The sequence below is a fragment of the Danio rerio genome, chromosome 25 (assembly GCF_052040795.2).
Source record: "Danio rerio strain M-AB ecotype USA chromosome 25, GRCz13ab, whole genome shotgun sequence".
Classification (NCBI taxonomy): domain Eukaryota; kingdom Metazoa; phylum Chordata; class Actinopteri; order Cypriniformes; family Danionidae; genus Danio; species Danio rerio.
The window spans coordinates 20838784-20857371 of record NC_141045.1 but is presented as its reverse complement, the minus strand read 5'-3'; the positions used below and the strand labels follow the sequence as shown (position 1 = coordinate 20857371).

Here is an 18588-nt window from a genome sequence, read left to right as displayed (position 1 = left end):
GCAATAAAACAAACAAAAGAATGTTATGTTAAATTACAAATGACTATAAAGGCATTTGCCCCATCATTTTCAAACTCTTCTCAGGTGGGATGGTGGACCAAATCAAAGGTTACAATGGTAGTGACCTACTTTGGGGCATCTCTGTATTAGACATAAGCACTTCCTGACTACAAATATGTTTTCGGTACATAAAAAACATAACTCACTGCACAGTTATGAAAACACAAATTTGCAGAAATAATTTATTTAGGCCAGTCCATAGGAAGACGTCTTACAAATGTGGATTAATAGCACAGTGTACAGGACAATAGTTTGGAGTTAGTCATTTCAAAATTGTATAAAACTGATTGCAACTATTTGTTGTGTATTAAAGCACTTGCATTCATAGAACCTACAGCAGCAGTGCTCAACCCTGTTCCTGGAGATCTACCTTCCAGCAGATTTCAGTTGCAACCCACATCAAACACACCTGCCTGCAATTATCATGTGCTGTTCAGGTCCTAATTGATTAGTTCAGGTGTGTTCAGGGTAGATCAGGGCTGGAGCTGAACTCTGCAGGAAGGTAGATCTACAGGAACAGGGTTGAGCACTTCTGACCTACACACACACTTCTGAAGCGAAAATACAAACATATCTATGTTCACCAGTGTCCTTTCTTCATTTTTGGCATGCAGTTTTCAAAAATCATGTGGCAAAAATAGGTTGCAAAATCCACACTGAGATGTCTATTCACTCTACTCATCCTAAGTGCCAATACATGTAGTTTTTCAGTAAACTAGTCAGGATGTACAACGCACACCTTGGAGAGAAAACAAAATGAGTTCTTTTCATTTCCATCTGTTTTTATGGCATAGAAATCTTACAAAAACACTCTTCATGAGCTGAAGCGGATATAAAAGTGTGCCGATATGACAAACAGAGTGAAGGCACTGGCAGACACATGAGCCTGCTCTAATAGTTGGCTCGTAGTCTTTTGTTTTCCTCTTTCAGTCTTTCGATCTCTTCGACGAGCGAGTCGTTCACGGAGTATTTCTCAATCAGACCGTGGATTTCATTCTGGAAAAGATGAGTGGTGTTATTATTAGGGGTGTAATATTCAGCTTTATTTCATTTTCTGGCTGCTTCAAGAATGATAGTTTGTGAAAGAGACCGAGTTACCAACTGGATGTAGAACTGGCGAACCATCTCCACCTGTAGATTGATGATGTCTCGATGACACGTGTCTCTGTGTATAACAGTCAAACTGTATCAGTCTTTTTACACTCAGAAACCGTAAATACATAAACAGGACATACTAATTTATAATATATATATATATACTGTATATAGGTTTAATGTTTGTGTTAGTCTTAGATTTATTTTTAATGTTTATATATTGCTTGAATAGTTTTCGATGCCCAACATGTTACTTTTATTTTCAATTTATCAAAACTGACAGTTTTAGTAATAGATTGCAGTTATATACACTCACCGGCCACTTTATTAGGTACACCTGTCCAACTGCTCGTTAACACAAAATTTCTAATCAGCCAATCACATGGCAGCAGCTCAATGCATTTAGGCATGTAGACATGATCAAGACGATCTGCTGCAGTTCAAACCGAGCATCAGAATGGGGAAGAAAGGTGATTTAAGAGAGTTTGAATGTGGCATGGTTGTTATTGCCAGACAGGCTGGTCTGTGTATTTCAGAAACTGCTGATCTACTGGGATTTTCATGCACAACCATCTTTAGAGTTTACAAAGAATACTCTGAAATGGAGAAACTATCCAGTGAGCTGCAATTCTGTGTGTGCAAATGCCTTGTTGATGCCAGAGGTCAGAGGTGAATGGCCAGACTGGTTTAAGCTGATAGAAAGGCAACAATATACAGAAGAGCATCTCTGAACGCACAACACGTCCAACCTTGAGGCGGATGGGCTACAGCAGCAGAAGACCACACCGGGTGTAACTCCTTTTAGCTAATAACAGGAAACTGAGGCTGCAATTCGCACAGGCCCAGCAAAATTGTACAATAGAAGATTGGAAAAACGTTGCCAAGTCTGATGAGTCTCAATTTCTGCTGCAACATTCAGATGGTAGAGTCAGAATTTGGCATCACAAACATGAAAGCAGGGATCTATCCTGCCTTGTTTAAGGGATATTTTCTTGGCACACTTTGGGTCCACTGGAACCAATTGAGCATCGTGTCATTGCCTCAGCCTACCACTGTATTGTTGTTGATCATGTCTATCCCTTTATGATCACAGTGTACTCATCTTCTGTTGCCTGCTTCCAGCAGAATAATGTGCCATGTCATAAAGCGCAAATCATCTCAGACTGGTTTCTTGAACATGACAATGAGTTTACTGAACTTAAATGGCCTCCACAGTCACCAGAGCTCAATCCAATAGAGCACCTTTGGGATGTGGTGGAATGTGAAATTTGCATCATGGATTGCAGCCGACAAATCTGCAGTAACTGCTGTGATGCTTTCATGTCAATATGGACCTAAAATCTCTGAGGAATATTCCCAGTACCTTGTTAAATCTCTGCCATGAAGGATCAAGGCAGTTCTGAAGGCAAAAGGGGGTCAACCCGGTACTAGTACGGTGTACCTAATAAAGTGGCCTGTGAGCATTTACCACATATAGTTTTTTTTGTCCTGGATTTATTTGAAATGTGCAAATAGTTTTTAGAAAGTTTTATTTTTGAATTTTGCAGTAAATGAATTTAAAAACTAAATGAAAATGAGCATTTCAGAGTCAACTAGACTATTAACTTCTACATTTTTGCCAGTTTTTATGGTTTCAGATTTAATTGAAAACATGAACTATAATGTTGTTTACACTACTGGTCAAAAGTACTTTATTCACCAAAGATGCATTACATTTCATCAAAAGGGAAAGTTTAACAAAGAACCCCGAGTTTTTTTCAAAAGGATTTTATAAGAAACGTTTCTTCAGCAAATCTGCATATTAGAGTGATTTCTGAAGGATTGTGCGACAGAAACATCAAGATATTAATAAAGAATGTTTTATTTGAAGTCATTTGTGTTGACATATTTTTAGCTACATTTCATTTAAAGAAAGCCAAAAATCTGCTTCATGGTTTTAGCTTTAGTTAAAGAGATGTAACTTTCCTCGGTTCATTCACACTCAAGTGGTTCTAAACGTTTATAAATTCCTTTCTTCTGTTCACAAAACAACATATTCTGAAAAAAGCAGCCATTGACATCAATAGCAGGAACAAAAAATACTGGAAATCAATGGCAGCCGCTTTCCAACATTGTGTTAAATAGGCAGTGGCTCACCTGAAGTCCTCCAGTGCCTCATGAATCATGTTACGGACAAAGTTCATCTGTACAGAAGTGAGTGGAGCAGAATCCACTGCTGCGGCTGGAGCTGAGGAGAAACACACATTTCATCCTATTTAAACCTCTTCAAGCTGAAGGCCATGACATACTTAAAGGGACAGTTTACGCAAAGCTGAAAGTCCTAGTCATCATTTACTCTCCTTTCACTTGTTCCAAACTTGTTTGTGTTTCTTTATTTTGAACACGAAGGCAGAGATGAAAAATGTTTGGAAATAACAGACATCGACTTCTACAGTATTACTTTGTTCCTATGGATGTCAATGGCAGCTCTTTTCCCCAATATTTTCTTCAGAATATCTTGTTTGTGTTCAACAAAAAGTTTGGACCGATTAAGTGTGAGTAAATGAATAGGACATTTTCTTTATTTTGGTGAACTATCCACTTAAAGCAAAATCCATTGTTTAGTTTAAACCGTCAGGAAAAAAATGAGTCAAAAATAAGTCTTTCCCTAAAAGTTAAACAATCTTGATTTCCCTTTGAAATGCAGATATATGGACATTTTATACATAAAAAGTAGAGCAGTTTTAATCTCTAAAAATCAATTGAAGTGAACTGGACCGGAAGTGTCCCGTCAAAAACATTCAAATGGCGGCATCCACTCGTACATGAAGAATAAAGTCAATAAAGCATGTGCTATCCCGCTGGTGCCATTTGGATTAGCTTTTTGACAGATTTATGCACTTTTGAAAGCTTTAAAAATGAGCCAGTGTCCATCATTATACCGCATGGAAGAGCCAGGACAAAATGTCAACCTACTCCAACTGTGTTCATCTGACAAAAGAAAGTCATATTCAAAGATAATGGTCATTCAATGATGGTGACGTTTTCATTTGTGTGTGAACTTTAGTAAGCATACCAGCAGCAGCAGCAGCAGCAGCAGGAGAAGCAGGAGCTCTGCTGATGGGGGAATCATATGTGAGCTGTGTGGAAAGATCTCTCCTCTGACTGGGCTCTGGTGTGTTGAACTGAGGCTGAACGGACTGAATTCGCGTGCTCTGAGCTGCAGGCGGTGTGGTGATGGCATCATACTCCTGCCGTACACCGTTACTCTTCTCCACCTTTCAACAACACAGAGAAACAACTCAATTTATGTTTCCACAGCGAACTGAACCAACAATTGTTCCAGCATATGTTATACACAGCGGATATCCTTCCTGCGACAACCCAGTACTGGAAAACACCCATATGCTCTCCAATCCACACACACACTCATATGCTACAGCCAGTTTAATTCACAGCGCATGTCTTTAGACTGTGGGGGAAATCAAAGGAAACCTACGCGAACACAGCGAGAACATGCAAACTCCACAGAGAAATGCCAATTGACCCAGCCGGGACTCGAACCAGCAACCTTCTTGTTGTGAGGCAACAGTGCTAACCAATTAATACTATTCTATTACACTATTAGTAAATATGTTATTTAATGAATTTAACGACTTTTAACTAAATTTGAAAAGGCTCGCAAATTTACTTTATATTATTTAAAAAAATAATAACAATATGATATAATATTTTCAGCTAAGTGAAGACAAAATGTTTAGTTTTTTTATTACAGTGCATCCCTAATGTTAAACAATGGACCTTGGTGCCGTTCTGGACATCAGTCTGCTGTGGAGGGGTAGTGGTGGACTCCTCTTCTTTGATTGGTGGAGTCTGCACCACAGACGGACTGTAGCAGCGGCTGCCAGGAGTGCCCAATGGAGTCTTCCTCTGGGATGAGCCTCCAGGGAAATGAGGTAGATATTCAAAGTCTAGTAATGCAGAAAGAGGTCAAAGTAGAACTTTATTATTTTAAGCTCATTACGGTTGATGAAAATAAAATGACGTTTGTAGCAGCTTGCCTTTCTTTCCACTTGATACATCACTCAGTCTGTGCCCTTTGTAATCTAGAGAGATGAGGTTTAATAGGTCATTAATTAGTAAAATAAATGTAAAAAAAAAAATCTCGACAACTCCGAGGTGGTGCAAAAGTATCCTCACCGTCTCGTACAGGTGAAAAGATGTCCAGGCTGTTTCTGCCGACTCTGAAGCGGTCAGCGGTCTGCTGTCCTTCTGCTTCCCTCGAGAAAACATCTATACTGCCGCCTAGAAACAACATCAACATACTCATAATCTCTTCAAATCTGCCATATTTAACTGAACATCATTAAATAATCCTCACCATTTCTTGAAGTATCAGCAAAGCCATGTGATTTAAAACCTGATGGAAAAGCAAATGATTTAACTTATTATTCTATACTTATTATTAGTAATTAAGAATAAGCAGAGAGATATCGAGCACAGTGCATTGTACCATCATTTAGAGGGGAGAAAATGTCCAGGTTTAAACTATTTCGTCCGATGCTGCTGAATTTCTCAACATTGGGCATCTGATCTTGACTGAGCTGACCCTCTGCCTCTCGAGAAAACACCTCAGCAGATGGACCTGAAACACAACACCTTATTATTGTTATTATTAAACTATTACAACAGCTAAAAACAGGGCTTTAAAATGCCAGCTAAGAAATAAAACAGTCTCTAGTCACAAAGAGTAAATCTAACCTGGGACTTGGGCTTGACCATCTCCAGGAAACTCAGATCCGGAAACAATGGGTGGGACAGTAGATGTTGGGGTGGAGGGTCCCGTCTGCTGACTGCTGCCCAGCTTGACTGAGATCCTTTTATTTGATTGAGAAGACTTGCTGGATGATTTGGTGGACTGTAACAAGAGTCAGAACTATAAATAAACTGATGAATGAAGGGGCTATGCTTCGTATTAATGAGAACTAGGAAAACTATATAAAACTTAGACTATTTAAATAAAATTTTATTTAAAAAAATAATAATAAAAAAAAAATCACAATTTCTATTATTAACATATATATATTTTTTTAATTAATCAGGGGTATTAAAAATATTATTAAAATATTATTTAAAATATATAAAAATAATTTTATTTATAATTATATTTTATATTTAATATTAAAATTATAAATATACTTAATAATTTTACACAAAATGCAAACTCCAAGAGTATTTTTAAACTACATGTTTATTACATTTAAGAAATGATACATGGACATTTATTAAGTTTTTATTAAATTTTATTAAAAAATAGAACATAATTCTGACTTCAACTGTATATTGTAAGACTTGTCAAAATCAGAAAAAGATTTGATTAAAACAAAATTACAATTTTTGTAATATGAAACTTGACATTGATGTGAGGGGGCAGAGCTTGCAAAAACTAAGTACTATTTCAGAATGAATAAAGAATTAATCAATGTCCATGGGGGTTTCAAAATTATAAATAAAAAGTACATTTTAAAAAATGATTAGAATTTTATTTATTAAATTCAAACCAATTAAATAAAACAAAAAATATTTTTATATAAAAAACACTGCACAAAATACAAACTCTAAGAGTACTTTTTAAAAAAACGTTCAAAATATTAATAGTTAAATGAATTAAACGAGGTAAATTCATGTTAAAAAAATATAAAAAAGTTACTTAATTATTTTAAACGAATTAAATAAATAATTGCTTTAGATCAAATGTACGGTATGTTACATACATTAACCATAACTTAAAGTAAATAAAAAAACAATTTACAACAAAAATACAAAACATATATAAAAGCATACTTTAATCATAATTCCAGTATTCACTACTGAAACTGTTTAATAAGTAGTTTTAAAAAGATATGGTTAAAAATATATTAACGTAGAAACCTACATGAATGAAAACTATTAAATAAACTAATTTCATATAAAACACACTGCAAAATTAAAACATTCTTAGAATCATCTGAATGATTAAAAGCAGATTACGCATATAAATATTATCATAAATATTATCATAAATATTATCAGTATTTAATTTAATACATTAAATAATTGAAAAATAATGAATATTTAGTACATTAATTAATACAATACACATTACAGTCCACAATCTTCGATGCATTTTTGTCCCTGTGCCCACAGATTTTAGTTACAGTGATAAGAACATGAGTAAATTCAACATAAGCAAACCCATGTAAGGCTGGTTGAGTAGAAATTTGTTGACGGACACATAAAAGATGCAGCTGTACCTTTAACTTGGAGGTGGAGTTCTGGAAGCGAATGCAGGTCACTGAGGTCTTGTGAGCTGTGTTAATTTTGACCGGTGCGCTGAGGTTTCTCAGGTCATACAGGTAGATTCGGCCCTGCGTTGAGCCCACGACCAGTCCAGCTCCATCAGGAGTAAAATCAATAGCTGTGAGTGGAGATTCCACCTGCTTATTACGAAACACTCTGTGGAGAAATTAACACATTCAACTGATTCAGAAAACAGCTTCAAGTCAAACTCCAAACAGCATATTAAATCAATGCTGTTGTGACAGTATCACCATCTACTGGCCTGGCATCCATATTACAGCATTCTGTGTCTGTCATGAGCTTGTGAGAATAGAGATCAACTTTGATGCAGTTGTAATCTTTAAGGGAACATTTCAACATTGTATATGTACCCGATAATCATGTTTATTTATATAGTTTCAGTTTAAAAATAGATGTGAAAATGAACTATGCAGCTTTTTATTTTTTTAAATTGCCATTTAGTTTTGTTATTTAACAAAATGTATTTTTTTAACAAAGAAATGTGTGAATAAATAACATTTATTCATTTATAAATTGTCTTAATTTTGTTAGAAATAAAATAAAATAATCATATTGTGAATAGTATTGTGAATCATATTAAATCTCTAATTAGGTGAATCATTACATCCTTAATAAAAACGTATAAATGTTTAAAGCGAATAAAATGGGGTAAAATTGCTATAGAATGTTTCTCCAAGTAATATTCCAAATTTGAAGTTGATATCACAAAACTTACAGTTAGGTCCAGTGAGATTTTGTTTAGGTGCTATTCTACAAAGTGGCTAATGAGTGACAACCAAATTGACGATGTAAATTTTTCGAAACATTCTCCTGTCACAAAACCATCTGATTTGTCATCGAATATGGAACCATAACTGTCCGCCTGTCAGACCTTTTCTTAAAATATATATGACTTGTCAGTTGGGTTGAATGATATTTAAAAAAACAATTGCGATATTTTGTTTTTCTGCTATATTTATATTGGAATATGAATATCCTTTTACAAGCTGACTCGAGTAAATATTTAGAATGAATTCATATTTAACATTGATTGGGATGGATTTTTAGGAGAGAGTATCTGCATAAAATAAACAAAATAACAGCACAAATTAAACCATTAGAACAAAGATAAAAATGAAATAAATCAAATGTAAATTAACACTATAGTCTTCATTGTACAAATAATTAAACAAATCATCTTTATTAAAATGTCAAAATTTCTTGAGCCCAAGTGGTTCAAATTAGCTTGAAATCTTAATCACAGGCCAGAAATACACATTAAAATGAAAATCTTTTACACTATTAGATTAGGTCATGTTGCATTAATCCCAACATGATGACACTGCAGATCTTACCATATGACTATTGCATATTGGCACATTGTGATATTGATTCTGAAATGATATATTGTGCAGCCCTATTTGTCAGAATTAGAAAATGATTCGATTGAAAAAAAAAAAAACAGTATATTTTGTAATATGAAACTTGACAAACACAAGGGCTTGCTAAAATTAGTACTATTTCATTAACAACGCTATGTCCGTCTGAAACAGTTTCACATGATGAATTCAGAATTTATAAGCTTTCAAACAACAAAGTTTACAACACTAACATGCTAAAAAACTATTGAGATATTTTCTATTAACAACAAACTGCTTTATATTTTTAGATGCTGTACTCTTCTAAGTGTATGCGGTCTCTTACATTTTGCTTGAGGTGTCATAGCAGACGATCTTCTTGTCCAGGCCTACAGTAACGAAGAGTAAATCGTTGGCCGGGGAGAAAGCCAGTCCTGAACAGGGGGCTTTGTGCGCCCCCTCAAACAAGTGCAGCTCCTTCTGAGTGTTGGCATCCCAAAGGGCCACAGATCCACTGTCAGACACCGTGCCCAGCAGAGAGCGCTTCACCAGAGAGTACCTCAGATCATGAATAGGCTGCAGACAACAGGTCAGAATTCTGATACAACTGATTACGTGATAAACTGATTACGTCTTACGGTTTAGAGCGATGAATAGCTGTTAAAAATGTGGGATTTGAAATAAATGAAGATCTGTAAATTCTTTAATATTTTAATACATTTTAATACATATTTATTACAGCTTTATTACATAAGCATATTTCACGGCATACATTATATTATCTTAACATAATTATACATTTAATTCAACACTTTTAACATTTATATTTATATTTTTTGTATCTTAATTTGTATATTTATTCATTTTAATTTATATCTTTATGTTTTAGCGTGTTACAAACTGTATGTTAATTATTTTATTTATTTTTACATAACAATTTTTAGTATTTTCACTATTCACTGTCACAGTTCATTTGCTTTATTTTTTATGGCTGAAGAAGTCGGGCTTACCACATTTGGCCCGTGGCCGAAAGGTTTGCTGGACAGGTTGGTTGTGATGCTGTGGAGGATGATGTCTCCGCTAGTGGAGCCTGATGCGATGTAGCTGTCTCCTCCATTAAAAGACACGCACGTCACCTCCTCCTTGTGATCCTACATAGAAAGAGACATCAGGGAAATCCATTACACACGATTCACACCGGGCTTCAGCCTCAACTCTTGACGGAGGGCGTGTTTGAAGTTGGGGCTGACACAATCGCCATAACATCATCAGCCAATAAAGTAAGCCTGCAATTGGCTACTGTCTGAGCTGGGGTATTTGCATATAGCGATCTGATTGGCTGATTGCTTCGGTTGGTGCTTGAACGGTGCTCGAGCAACTCCTCTGAAGCAGCACTGATGGATCCACAATTTAATTTTGCAACGATTGACGTCACCCATTCAGAAAACGGTAAGCGTTGACGCTGAACCCGCGTGTGAATGGGGCGTTAGGATGTACAGTACTGGTCAAAAGTCTGAAATCAGTAAGAGTTTTTTACTTCTCACTAACGCTGCATTTATTTTATCAAAAAATACTAATACTAAATACAAAAAAATCTCAATTTCACATAATAAATAGTAGGACAAACAAATAACATAAAAAAATCTAATTTTATTATTGGATTTAAAGTAAGTTTGAAGTACTCTTTTCATTTCAAGCAGAATTGTCAGCATCCTTCTTAAGTGTTGCATTAACTTTCAGATATCATAATATCCTGATTTGCTGTTATATTATGATCAGTTATTACTTGCTCATCATTACTATCTTGTTCTGCTTCATATTGTTTTGTGGAAACTCAACTGTGGGGCAAGATTCTTTGATTCAAACAAAGTTCAAAACATATCCATTAAACTTTAAAAGCATTTGTGTACTTTCTTTTTTTACTTTCACTCTTAAACAATAAAACATGCCTTTTAATTAATTAATAAAAAGAAAGTTCTACAATTTATATACAGTTTCTACAAAAAAATAAAAAATTATATATATATATATATATATATATATATATATATATATATATATTTTTTTTTTTTTTTTTGCTATCAAAATTTTTTGCTATATAAAATTGTGCGTTAAGATATGCGATTAATTTGAAATAATTAAACCAATAAAACAAATTTACGCAATTAACGCAGTTGCAGTTTTTTTTCCCTGTTGTGGGCAAAGAAATATGGATAAGACCAAGGTAGCACTTTTTGAAGGCAGGTTTCAGTATAAAATAATTAATGTTGAATTACCAGGCTATCCAGCAATTCCTCCAGAGTTTCATCTAATTTCGTATGTTTCATTTTTAATTTTCGACTTCTGTTTTAATGGAGTTTGATAACGCATGGCGAACAAAAAGAAAACCCCCAGCATATCGTGACCCGGTGGTCCTTTGAGGTAATCAAAAATTGCTGCTTGCATAGTAGACTCTCAGTAAGAGTATTATCTTAATCATATTAAAATTGGAGTATTGGTGTCTATGTCAATGAAGTGCCAGATTAAGTCTCGAGCTGTCAAAGGCAGCACATTCCTCTCTGCCTTTCAGCATGCGCCCTCCATTGTTTTATTAAGTTTGACGTGTTTCTCCCTTAAACGCAAGTGTCTGCTTCGCGTTGATATGTCAGAATCCTTGTGAAATACAGCCATACTTTAGAACGCTTAGTTTAACCAAATTTGATGAACACGATCATGCGTGTTGAATCTGAAGGGAGTCGCTCCAACTGCCCTGTCCTGTGTGTGAGTGTGTGTGTCTGTGTGTGTGCGCACTAAATCAAAAAGTTACGAATTGCCGTGAGATTGCGTTGCACTCTCAGCTCACATCATTCAAAAGAAAAGGTCCACATTGTCCCCCGATAATGTCAACAGACTGGACTGTTTTAGCAACTAACTGAATGTAAACGAGGACAACTCAACTCACAGCAATACAACTTTACAATGAGTACAATTGTTTGTATTCAATATTTTATTGTTATTATAATTGTCCATATTTGGCATGCCTGTATTTTGGCATTTTTTGCAGTCCACTTAGAATCCAACTTGGAAATAATTTTTTTTCTTTATTGGCATTGATTGTTTTGAGATTCAAATGGCATTAACATGCCTGTGTTTTTATTTCTATAATGATTATGGCTGTCAAGCCAGGATCTTGAAAGTTTATTGTGGGTGTGTTGTTTTCATGAAGAAATCTGTGTTACATGTTAAACAAAAATTCTAATAAACAATTATATTTTAAATTTAAATAGTTTTGTTTTGCTTTTACATTAATTTTACATTTGAAAAGCCAAAATGACAAGTTTCAGTCCAAATGTGATTAATTGCGATTAATCGCGATTAATTTTCAAAATAAGTCCGATTAGTTTTTTTTAACCGATTGACAGCACTTATATATATATATACATATATATATATATATATATATATATATATATATATATATATATATATATATATATATATATATATATATATATATATATATATATAGCAGCCCAACACATTTTTTAACATCAAAAAAGGGAATTGACCAGTAGCCTAGAAGATCTAAACAGCAAGCTTTCAGAAATGTACACAAATGCTTGACACATTTATGATTACTGTAAAAGTGCATTACCTTAAGGGTTCGGTGCAGTCGTTTTGTCTTGAGGTCCCAGATATTAACAGTGTTATCCAGTCCACCACTGACTAGAAACTGTGATGTGGAGTTCAGACTCACACGGGTTTGTTTTTTCTGCAAACAAAAGGCAGGTGTTCAGACATCAATAAGAAAGATATGTTGAGTTAAGATATTTAGTTTGTCAGCTCACCCCTTCACCGAGCTCCATGACTGGAACAGGAGAGGACTTGAGACTGGACACAACCAGTTTGTCTCCTATACTGCTGGCACTGACCACATACTGATCTGAACACTGTTAAGGAAAACCTTTTTCATCAAACTAGCTAAAAGATTTTATTAAAACACTGTGTAGTAGACATTTTGTGATTAGATATCAAATATAAAATAGTGGCAGTGTATTTATTTACCAGTATTTATTCATGCAAAAATACTAATGTAATTTCGGAAACTTTTTTATTATACTACATTACATTAAAACCTAATATATTTTAATAATCAATATTATAAAGTAATTATTTATAAATGTACCATCATATTTTTATTTTTAACCTAAATCTAATACTAGATTCTGAATTCTTTAACTAAAATCTTAAATCTAAAATAAATTATTTATTGATTCTTGTTTAATAATTCTTGTTTAAATAATGCATTTTTTGCTAATATATTTTCTTAAGTAATTGTATTTATTTAATATTATTTTATTTATTTATATTTAAACAATTTGTTACAATATTAATTATATTGTATTGTCACTAGTTTGTTTAATGTTTCTACCAATTTATTATTATTATGAATTTAAATTTCTATTTTTACCCATGTATTTATTAGTATATTGTATTAGGTAATTAGGTTTAAACTTTTAAAAAATATAATATAATTTAATATGATTACTTATATTAAATTAATGATATGCAATATTTTCTTATTTAAAATTTAACTTGTGCATTTATTTTATTATAATATTATTTATTTCACTAAATTATTTTTTATTTACATAATTATATACACTACCTGACAAAAGTATTGTTGTCGATCCCAGTTGTAAGAGCAACAAATAATAACTTGACTTCTATTTGATCATTTGGAAAAGTTGCAGTAGGTAGATCTTTCAGATGAATCATCTGTTGAACCGAATCAGAATCGTCACAAATACTGCAGAAGACCTATTAAAACCCGCATGGACCCAACATTCTCAGAGAAATCAGTCAAGTTTGGTAAAGGAAAAACCATGGTTTGGTGTTTCATTCAGTCTGGGGGCGTGCGAGATATCTGCAAAGTGGGTGGCACATCAACAGCCTGAGGTATCAATACATTTGTGCTGCCCATTACATTACAAACTGCAAAAGAGGGCAAATTATTCAGCAGGATCGCACTCCTTCTCATACTTCAGCCTACACATCAAAGTTTCTGAAAGCAAAGAAGGTCAAGGTGCTCCAGAATTGGCCAGCCCAGTCACCAGACATTAACATTATTGAGCATGTATGGGGAAAGATGGAGGAGGCATTAAAGATGAATCAAAAATATCTTGATAAACACTGAGAGTCCTGCAGGAACGCTTTCTTTCTCATTCCAGATGACTTTATTAATAAGATATTGGAGTCATTACGGAGATGTATGGATGCACAATATTTTTTTTTTTTCCACTGCACCATGACTTTATATTCTATATTGTACAAGATTTCTGTTAAGTGACAAGACTTTTGTCTAAACTAAGTCAGACCTTTCCATCTTAATTAAATAATTAAAAATCAAATCATGATCATATTTTTTTTTGGTGAATGAAGCATAATCTAGAGGCATTTGCTGTTTATATAAGCCACTTCTGATACCAAATAATTAACTAGAAGTTAATCAGTTATGTAGAAGTCAGTTATTATTTGTTGTTGCTAAAGCTTGGATAGGTGACCCGATTTTTGTCAGGTAGTGTACACAACTTTCTCTAAACATGTGTCATGCCTTAATGTTTGCACACCAGCACAATTGTGGCAATGATACTTAAACACATGTGAAAACAGTTTGTCAGTGCTAAAGGATACTGCTGCTGCTCCAGCACACTTGAGCCACCGGATGTGTGGCACTGTGAGGATTAAACTGCTCCACCACTGTCATCGAGCTCGAGTCCCAGATCTTCAGACAGTCACCGGACGACACCAGCCGTGTGACGTCCTCCATCCCAGCAGCTGACAGGACACAAAAGATGAACAGATGTCAGGCACACCATGCCACAAGTGCACAAGAATATTAAATGTCACACTGCAGAGGTAGACTAGTTTTAAATAGTCACTGAATCATGTTGTGCAGCACTTTAAAGAACTGCTATGACAATTATTTTTGACACATGGTCAAATGATCAGATTACAATATCAGATTACATTTATCTTTGTTCATTTGAATGTAAACAGAAAGCAAATGGACGGAAATTTTGCTTTAATGTTTCAATAAACTTTTAAGAAATTAAAATTCCAAAAGTTTTACAAAGTCTGGATTCTGTATTTTGATTATTTGTAAGCTTGCCTTTGCCCGATTACACAGAATTTACAGTCTGTAAAATTAACATTTATCGGTTTTATCTGTAGTTTTGCTTTATATATGTATATATTCGGACCCATTTTTTGTCTAAACTGTATTGTTTGAATTTTCCTTTATGTATTTTTGGAAAATGTGTAGTTTTGTCTATTATTGTGAAAATTCAATAAATAATTAAATTTTTTAAAAAATGGCAAACAGATGTGTGTTGGTATAGATGTGGTATAGATGGTATAGATATGTGTTCCATGCAAAGCATATATTTTTCTAAAAACAAAACAATAGTTATACTGACCAGCGATTATTGAATAAGTTGTTGAATAATGTTGTTAAATAAGAGTCTTTTATTATTTTATCAAAATGCTTATTAATGGTATATGAGGTAAAAAATATGTTCATACAATTAGACTTTCTCCTTAATAATAGTAGAATAAGAGTTCGAAATATTCAAATCATATTAGCAGCCAATGACTATCAAGGTAGAACATTTTTCACTTAATCAAATAGTGCGTATGTTGTTACAAATTCATACTTGCATGCCAATTCAGACCAAATATTTAAAGTAGTGTGGTAAACAATACAGGGACAGAGTCACAAGTTGTCACTGATCAAAAATGAACGAATTGTTGAATATAAAACCAACTTTACCTCAATCTGCACTGAATCATATTTCAGTGGATGTTTTTTTCTGTAAATCATGGCATAAATGTCTGATTTAACCAACATACATGCTTATCTGTACAGTCGGAAATGTTATGGAGAGTGTAACGTTACATTATGTCTTAACTACGTTTTGGAAAACTATACTAGTGCAGTTAGCTCAGAAGCAATACAGTTACTTCATAAAAACCTTTCCATTTCAAAGAATAATGAAATTGACTTACAAAAGTGAATTCAACGGCAAATTATTAGCGAAAACATTTTAAATAAAACAACAAGCACTCGCTAAAAGACTTTAGCTCTCCAATTCGCACTCATTTGTTGCTGTTCATGTTGTTGTTGTGCTAATAGTTTCAGCAGTCACCAGCTGATTAGCAACTGCTAGCTACTTACCCTTGTTTTAGATTGTACAAGTGTAGAAAATGTAAATGATATGCTGGTATATAGTTGTCAATACATCCACTGTGGTTAAATAAATGTGCCCTTTTATTTAAAACTAAAACTTTGTCATATCGATAAAGTTTGAACATCCGTGGCTCCGGTGAGGAACCGCCACTACGGCACGCCGCTGGGCTCAAACAAAAAAGGACACATTTGGGATTTACAACAACGCTAAATTCGACAACCGCTAATTATGCAGTTCTGTTGCAACCTTCGTGTTAAAGGCAAATATGAAAATTTTATGTTATTTACTCAACATTTATATCAATCTATTTACGTTGTGTATGATTTCTATCATTCAGGATAATATTAAATACTTTTAGATGAACGTGGTCAGTAATAATAAAGTCACTGGCAATTTGAGGGTCTAAAATACATACATCCACAACAAAATGAATGCCAGTAGCTTCTAACAGTACACTGTAAGTCCTGTATAATTAGACCTGATTGTTTTCACAATTGTCTAATCTTCTTGTTGCATGAAGCGATATTCACCACCCCAAAAAATGAATATTCTGTCATTTACTCACCCTTGACTTATGTCACAACTAGGGGAGAACCTAACCAATAAGCAAGGTAAGCAGCTGCTTATAGGGACCCTGGGAATTTTGGGCCCCGAACAATGTCCAATCTATATTATATCTTATATCTTATGTTGTATCTAATTATATCTTATGTTGTAAAATCTGTCTATAACCATTAGAATTTTACATTACTTCTTTTCTATTTTCTATTTTTATTTGTGTATTTACTGTATTTCATTTTACAATAAGAAGATAAAGATTCCACTTAAAATATATTTCTAGCATGCCTTTTTTTTTTCAAAAAAAAAAAAAGAAAAAAAAATGTCACAAATTTAGAGAGAAAAAAAAATCTATAGAGAAAGAGAGTATTTTGAGTTTCAGTGCTAGGGCGCCATACCCAAAATTGCTTATACCCAGAATTGCTTAGGGCCACCGAATCACTACGTCCACCCCTGTTCACAAGTTCAACACACCGAGTTTTTTGTTTTGTCAAACACTAAAGATATATTGAAGAAAGCTAAAAACCGGTAACTATCGACATCCATAGGGCAAAGGCTAGCTACTACTATAGCCAATGATTGGTTACAGGTTTCTAACATTTCTAACATACTTCAATCTCTTCTGGAACCAAAGACAGCTGTTTACATCAGACGGCCTTCATCCAAGCAAGCTTGGTGCAAAAGTGCTGAAAGACAATATCCCCTTCTCCCTCCATCATCCATCAGCTGTGTATGCCACTGAACTGAATGACACACACACACCTAGCAAATGTCCGGATGACCACAGGACTTTAAATCAGCTCCTGAGTGGACTTGTGGCTGACGCATCCTACAAGGACAGAGATAACACCACGCAGCCACAACAACCACTGATAAAAGACAAACTGCCATCTGTGCCCTGCACACTGAACTCAACACAGGCAGACTGTGATGCATCAGAACACCATCAAGTCTCAGCAGTCTCAGCACTCATGGATGATCCCCAGGAAAACAGCCAGGTAAACATATCTCAGCAGCCAGAAACCCCAGACCCACAGCCTCTGTCACCGGACACGCTCTCATTGTCACCTTGCTCGCCTCTCTTGGATTTTTCAAAAAAGATGGAGGAACTGGTGTGTGCTGGAACTAAACTCTCACACTCCATTGCTGCTAGTCCCCAGTTAGCAACTAAAAATCAGCAAGCCACACGCCCATCTCTAAGCCCACCTCGCCCTACACCTAGGAGAGGCCTCAGGTCTTTGCGACAGCGCCAGGTCCCAAAAAACACCTCATCTTCAGCTGGTGAACTTAAAATCTGCCATTGATGTGTCTCGAGGGCCTGCTTAGATAACAGTGTCTCTATCAGATGTTTACAGAACAAGCAGGAACCCAGTGTGTCTGTAGCTTTCTCTATGCTGATATGTTTCTTATTACGTGACAGAAAACCAAAGACTCTTTCAGACCGTATAGCAAATCATTCAAATCTGGTGTCTATTAAATCTGAGAATTCTGTAGTGAAAACGTCTAAAACTGTTAAGTTAGCACTTTTAAACATTCGATCACTCAATAATAAGTCACTTTTAGATGAAACAGCTCCCTTAAACTTTGACTTTTTGAGTGTTTGCAAAGTTATTAGGAGAGGTGGAGGCATCGCTGCCCTGTTTAAAGATATGTATGAATGTAAACAAGTGTCATTTGGTGACTATTTGCCCTTTGAATATCTGAGTATTGCACTGAAAGGTGCTCCACGCATCTTACTGATCATTATCTACAGACCTCCAAAATATTCTCCAGCTTTTATTGATGATTTTACAGTGCTGTTATCAATAGTAACCTCTGAATTTGATTATTTTAGTATTGCTGGGGATTTTAATATTCACATTGATAATCCAGAAAACAATGCTGTAAAAGAACTGATGACTGTTTTTAACACTTTTGATCTGACTCAGCATGTTCAAGGACCCACACACAATCGTGGACACACTCTTGAT

At 34.6% G+C, this 18588-nt stretch overlaps 1 protein-coding gene across 7 annotated transcripts; it reads right to left on the bottom strand.

Moving 5' to 3' along the window:
- Positions 1-228: 228 nt before the first annotated feature.
- On the bottom strand, positions 229-16230 carry nedd1 (NEDD1 gamma-tubulin ring complex targeting factor). Of its 7 annotated transcripts, none has more exons than XR_015525619.1 (17): positions 16048-16230; positions 14505-14648; positions 12659-12753; positions 12466-12582; positions 9842-9982; positions 9178-9407; positions 7428-7629; positions 5896-6052; positions 5648-5779; positions 5516-5554; positions 5335-5439; positions 5196-5240; positions 4936-5105; positions 4221-4412; positions 3292-3382; positions 1159-1225; positions 229-1056 (listed from the first exon to the last, which is right to left on the bottom strand). XR_015525619.1 is itself a non-coding variant. In XM_087310621.1 (17 exons), the coding sequence occupies exons 2-17, from the start codon at positions 14638-14640 to the stop codon at positions 952-954; spliced, it is 2034 nt and encodes a 677-aa protein (XP_087166747.1). In that variant the 5' UTR covers positions 14641-14648; positions 16048-16230; the 3' UTR covers positions 229-951.
- Positions 16231-18588: the final 2358 nt, after the last annotated feature.

Excerpts from the sequence above, each read along its gene's own strand:
- nedd1 (XM_087310621.1), bottom strand. The coding sequence starts at position 14,640 with ATGGAGGACGTCACACGGCTGGTGTCGTCCGGTGACTGTCTGAAGATC. Across the intron at positions 12,583-12,658 it reads TCATGGAGCTCGGTGAAGGG|AAAAAACAAACCCGTGTGAG; the intron begins GTGAGCTGACAA and ends TTTTGTTTGCAG. Across the intron at positions 7,630-9,177 it reads TATGACACCTCAAGCAAAAT|AGTGTTTCGTAATAAGCAGG; the intron begins GTAAGAGACCGC and ends ATTTCTCCACAG.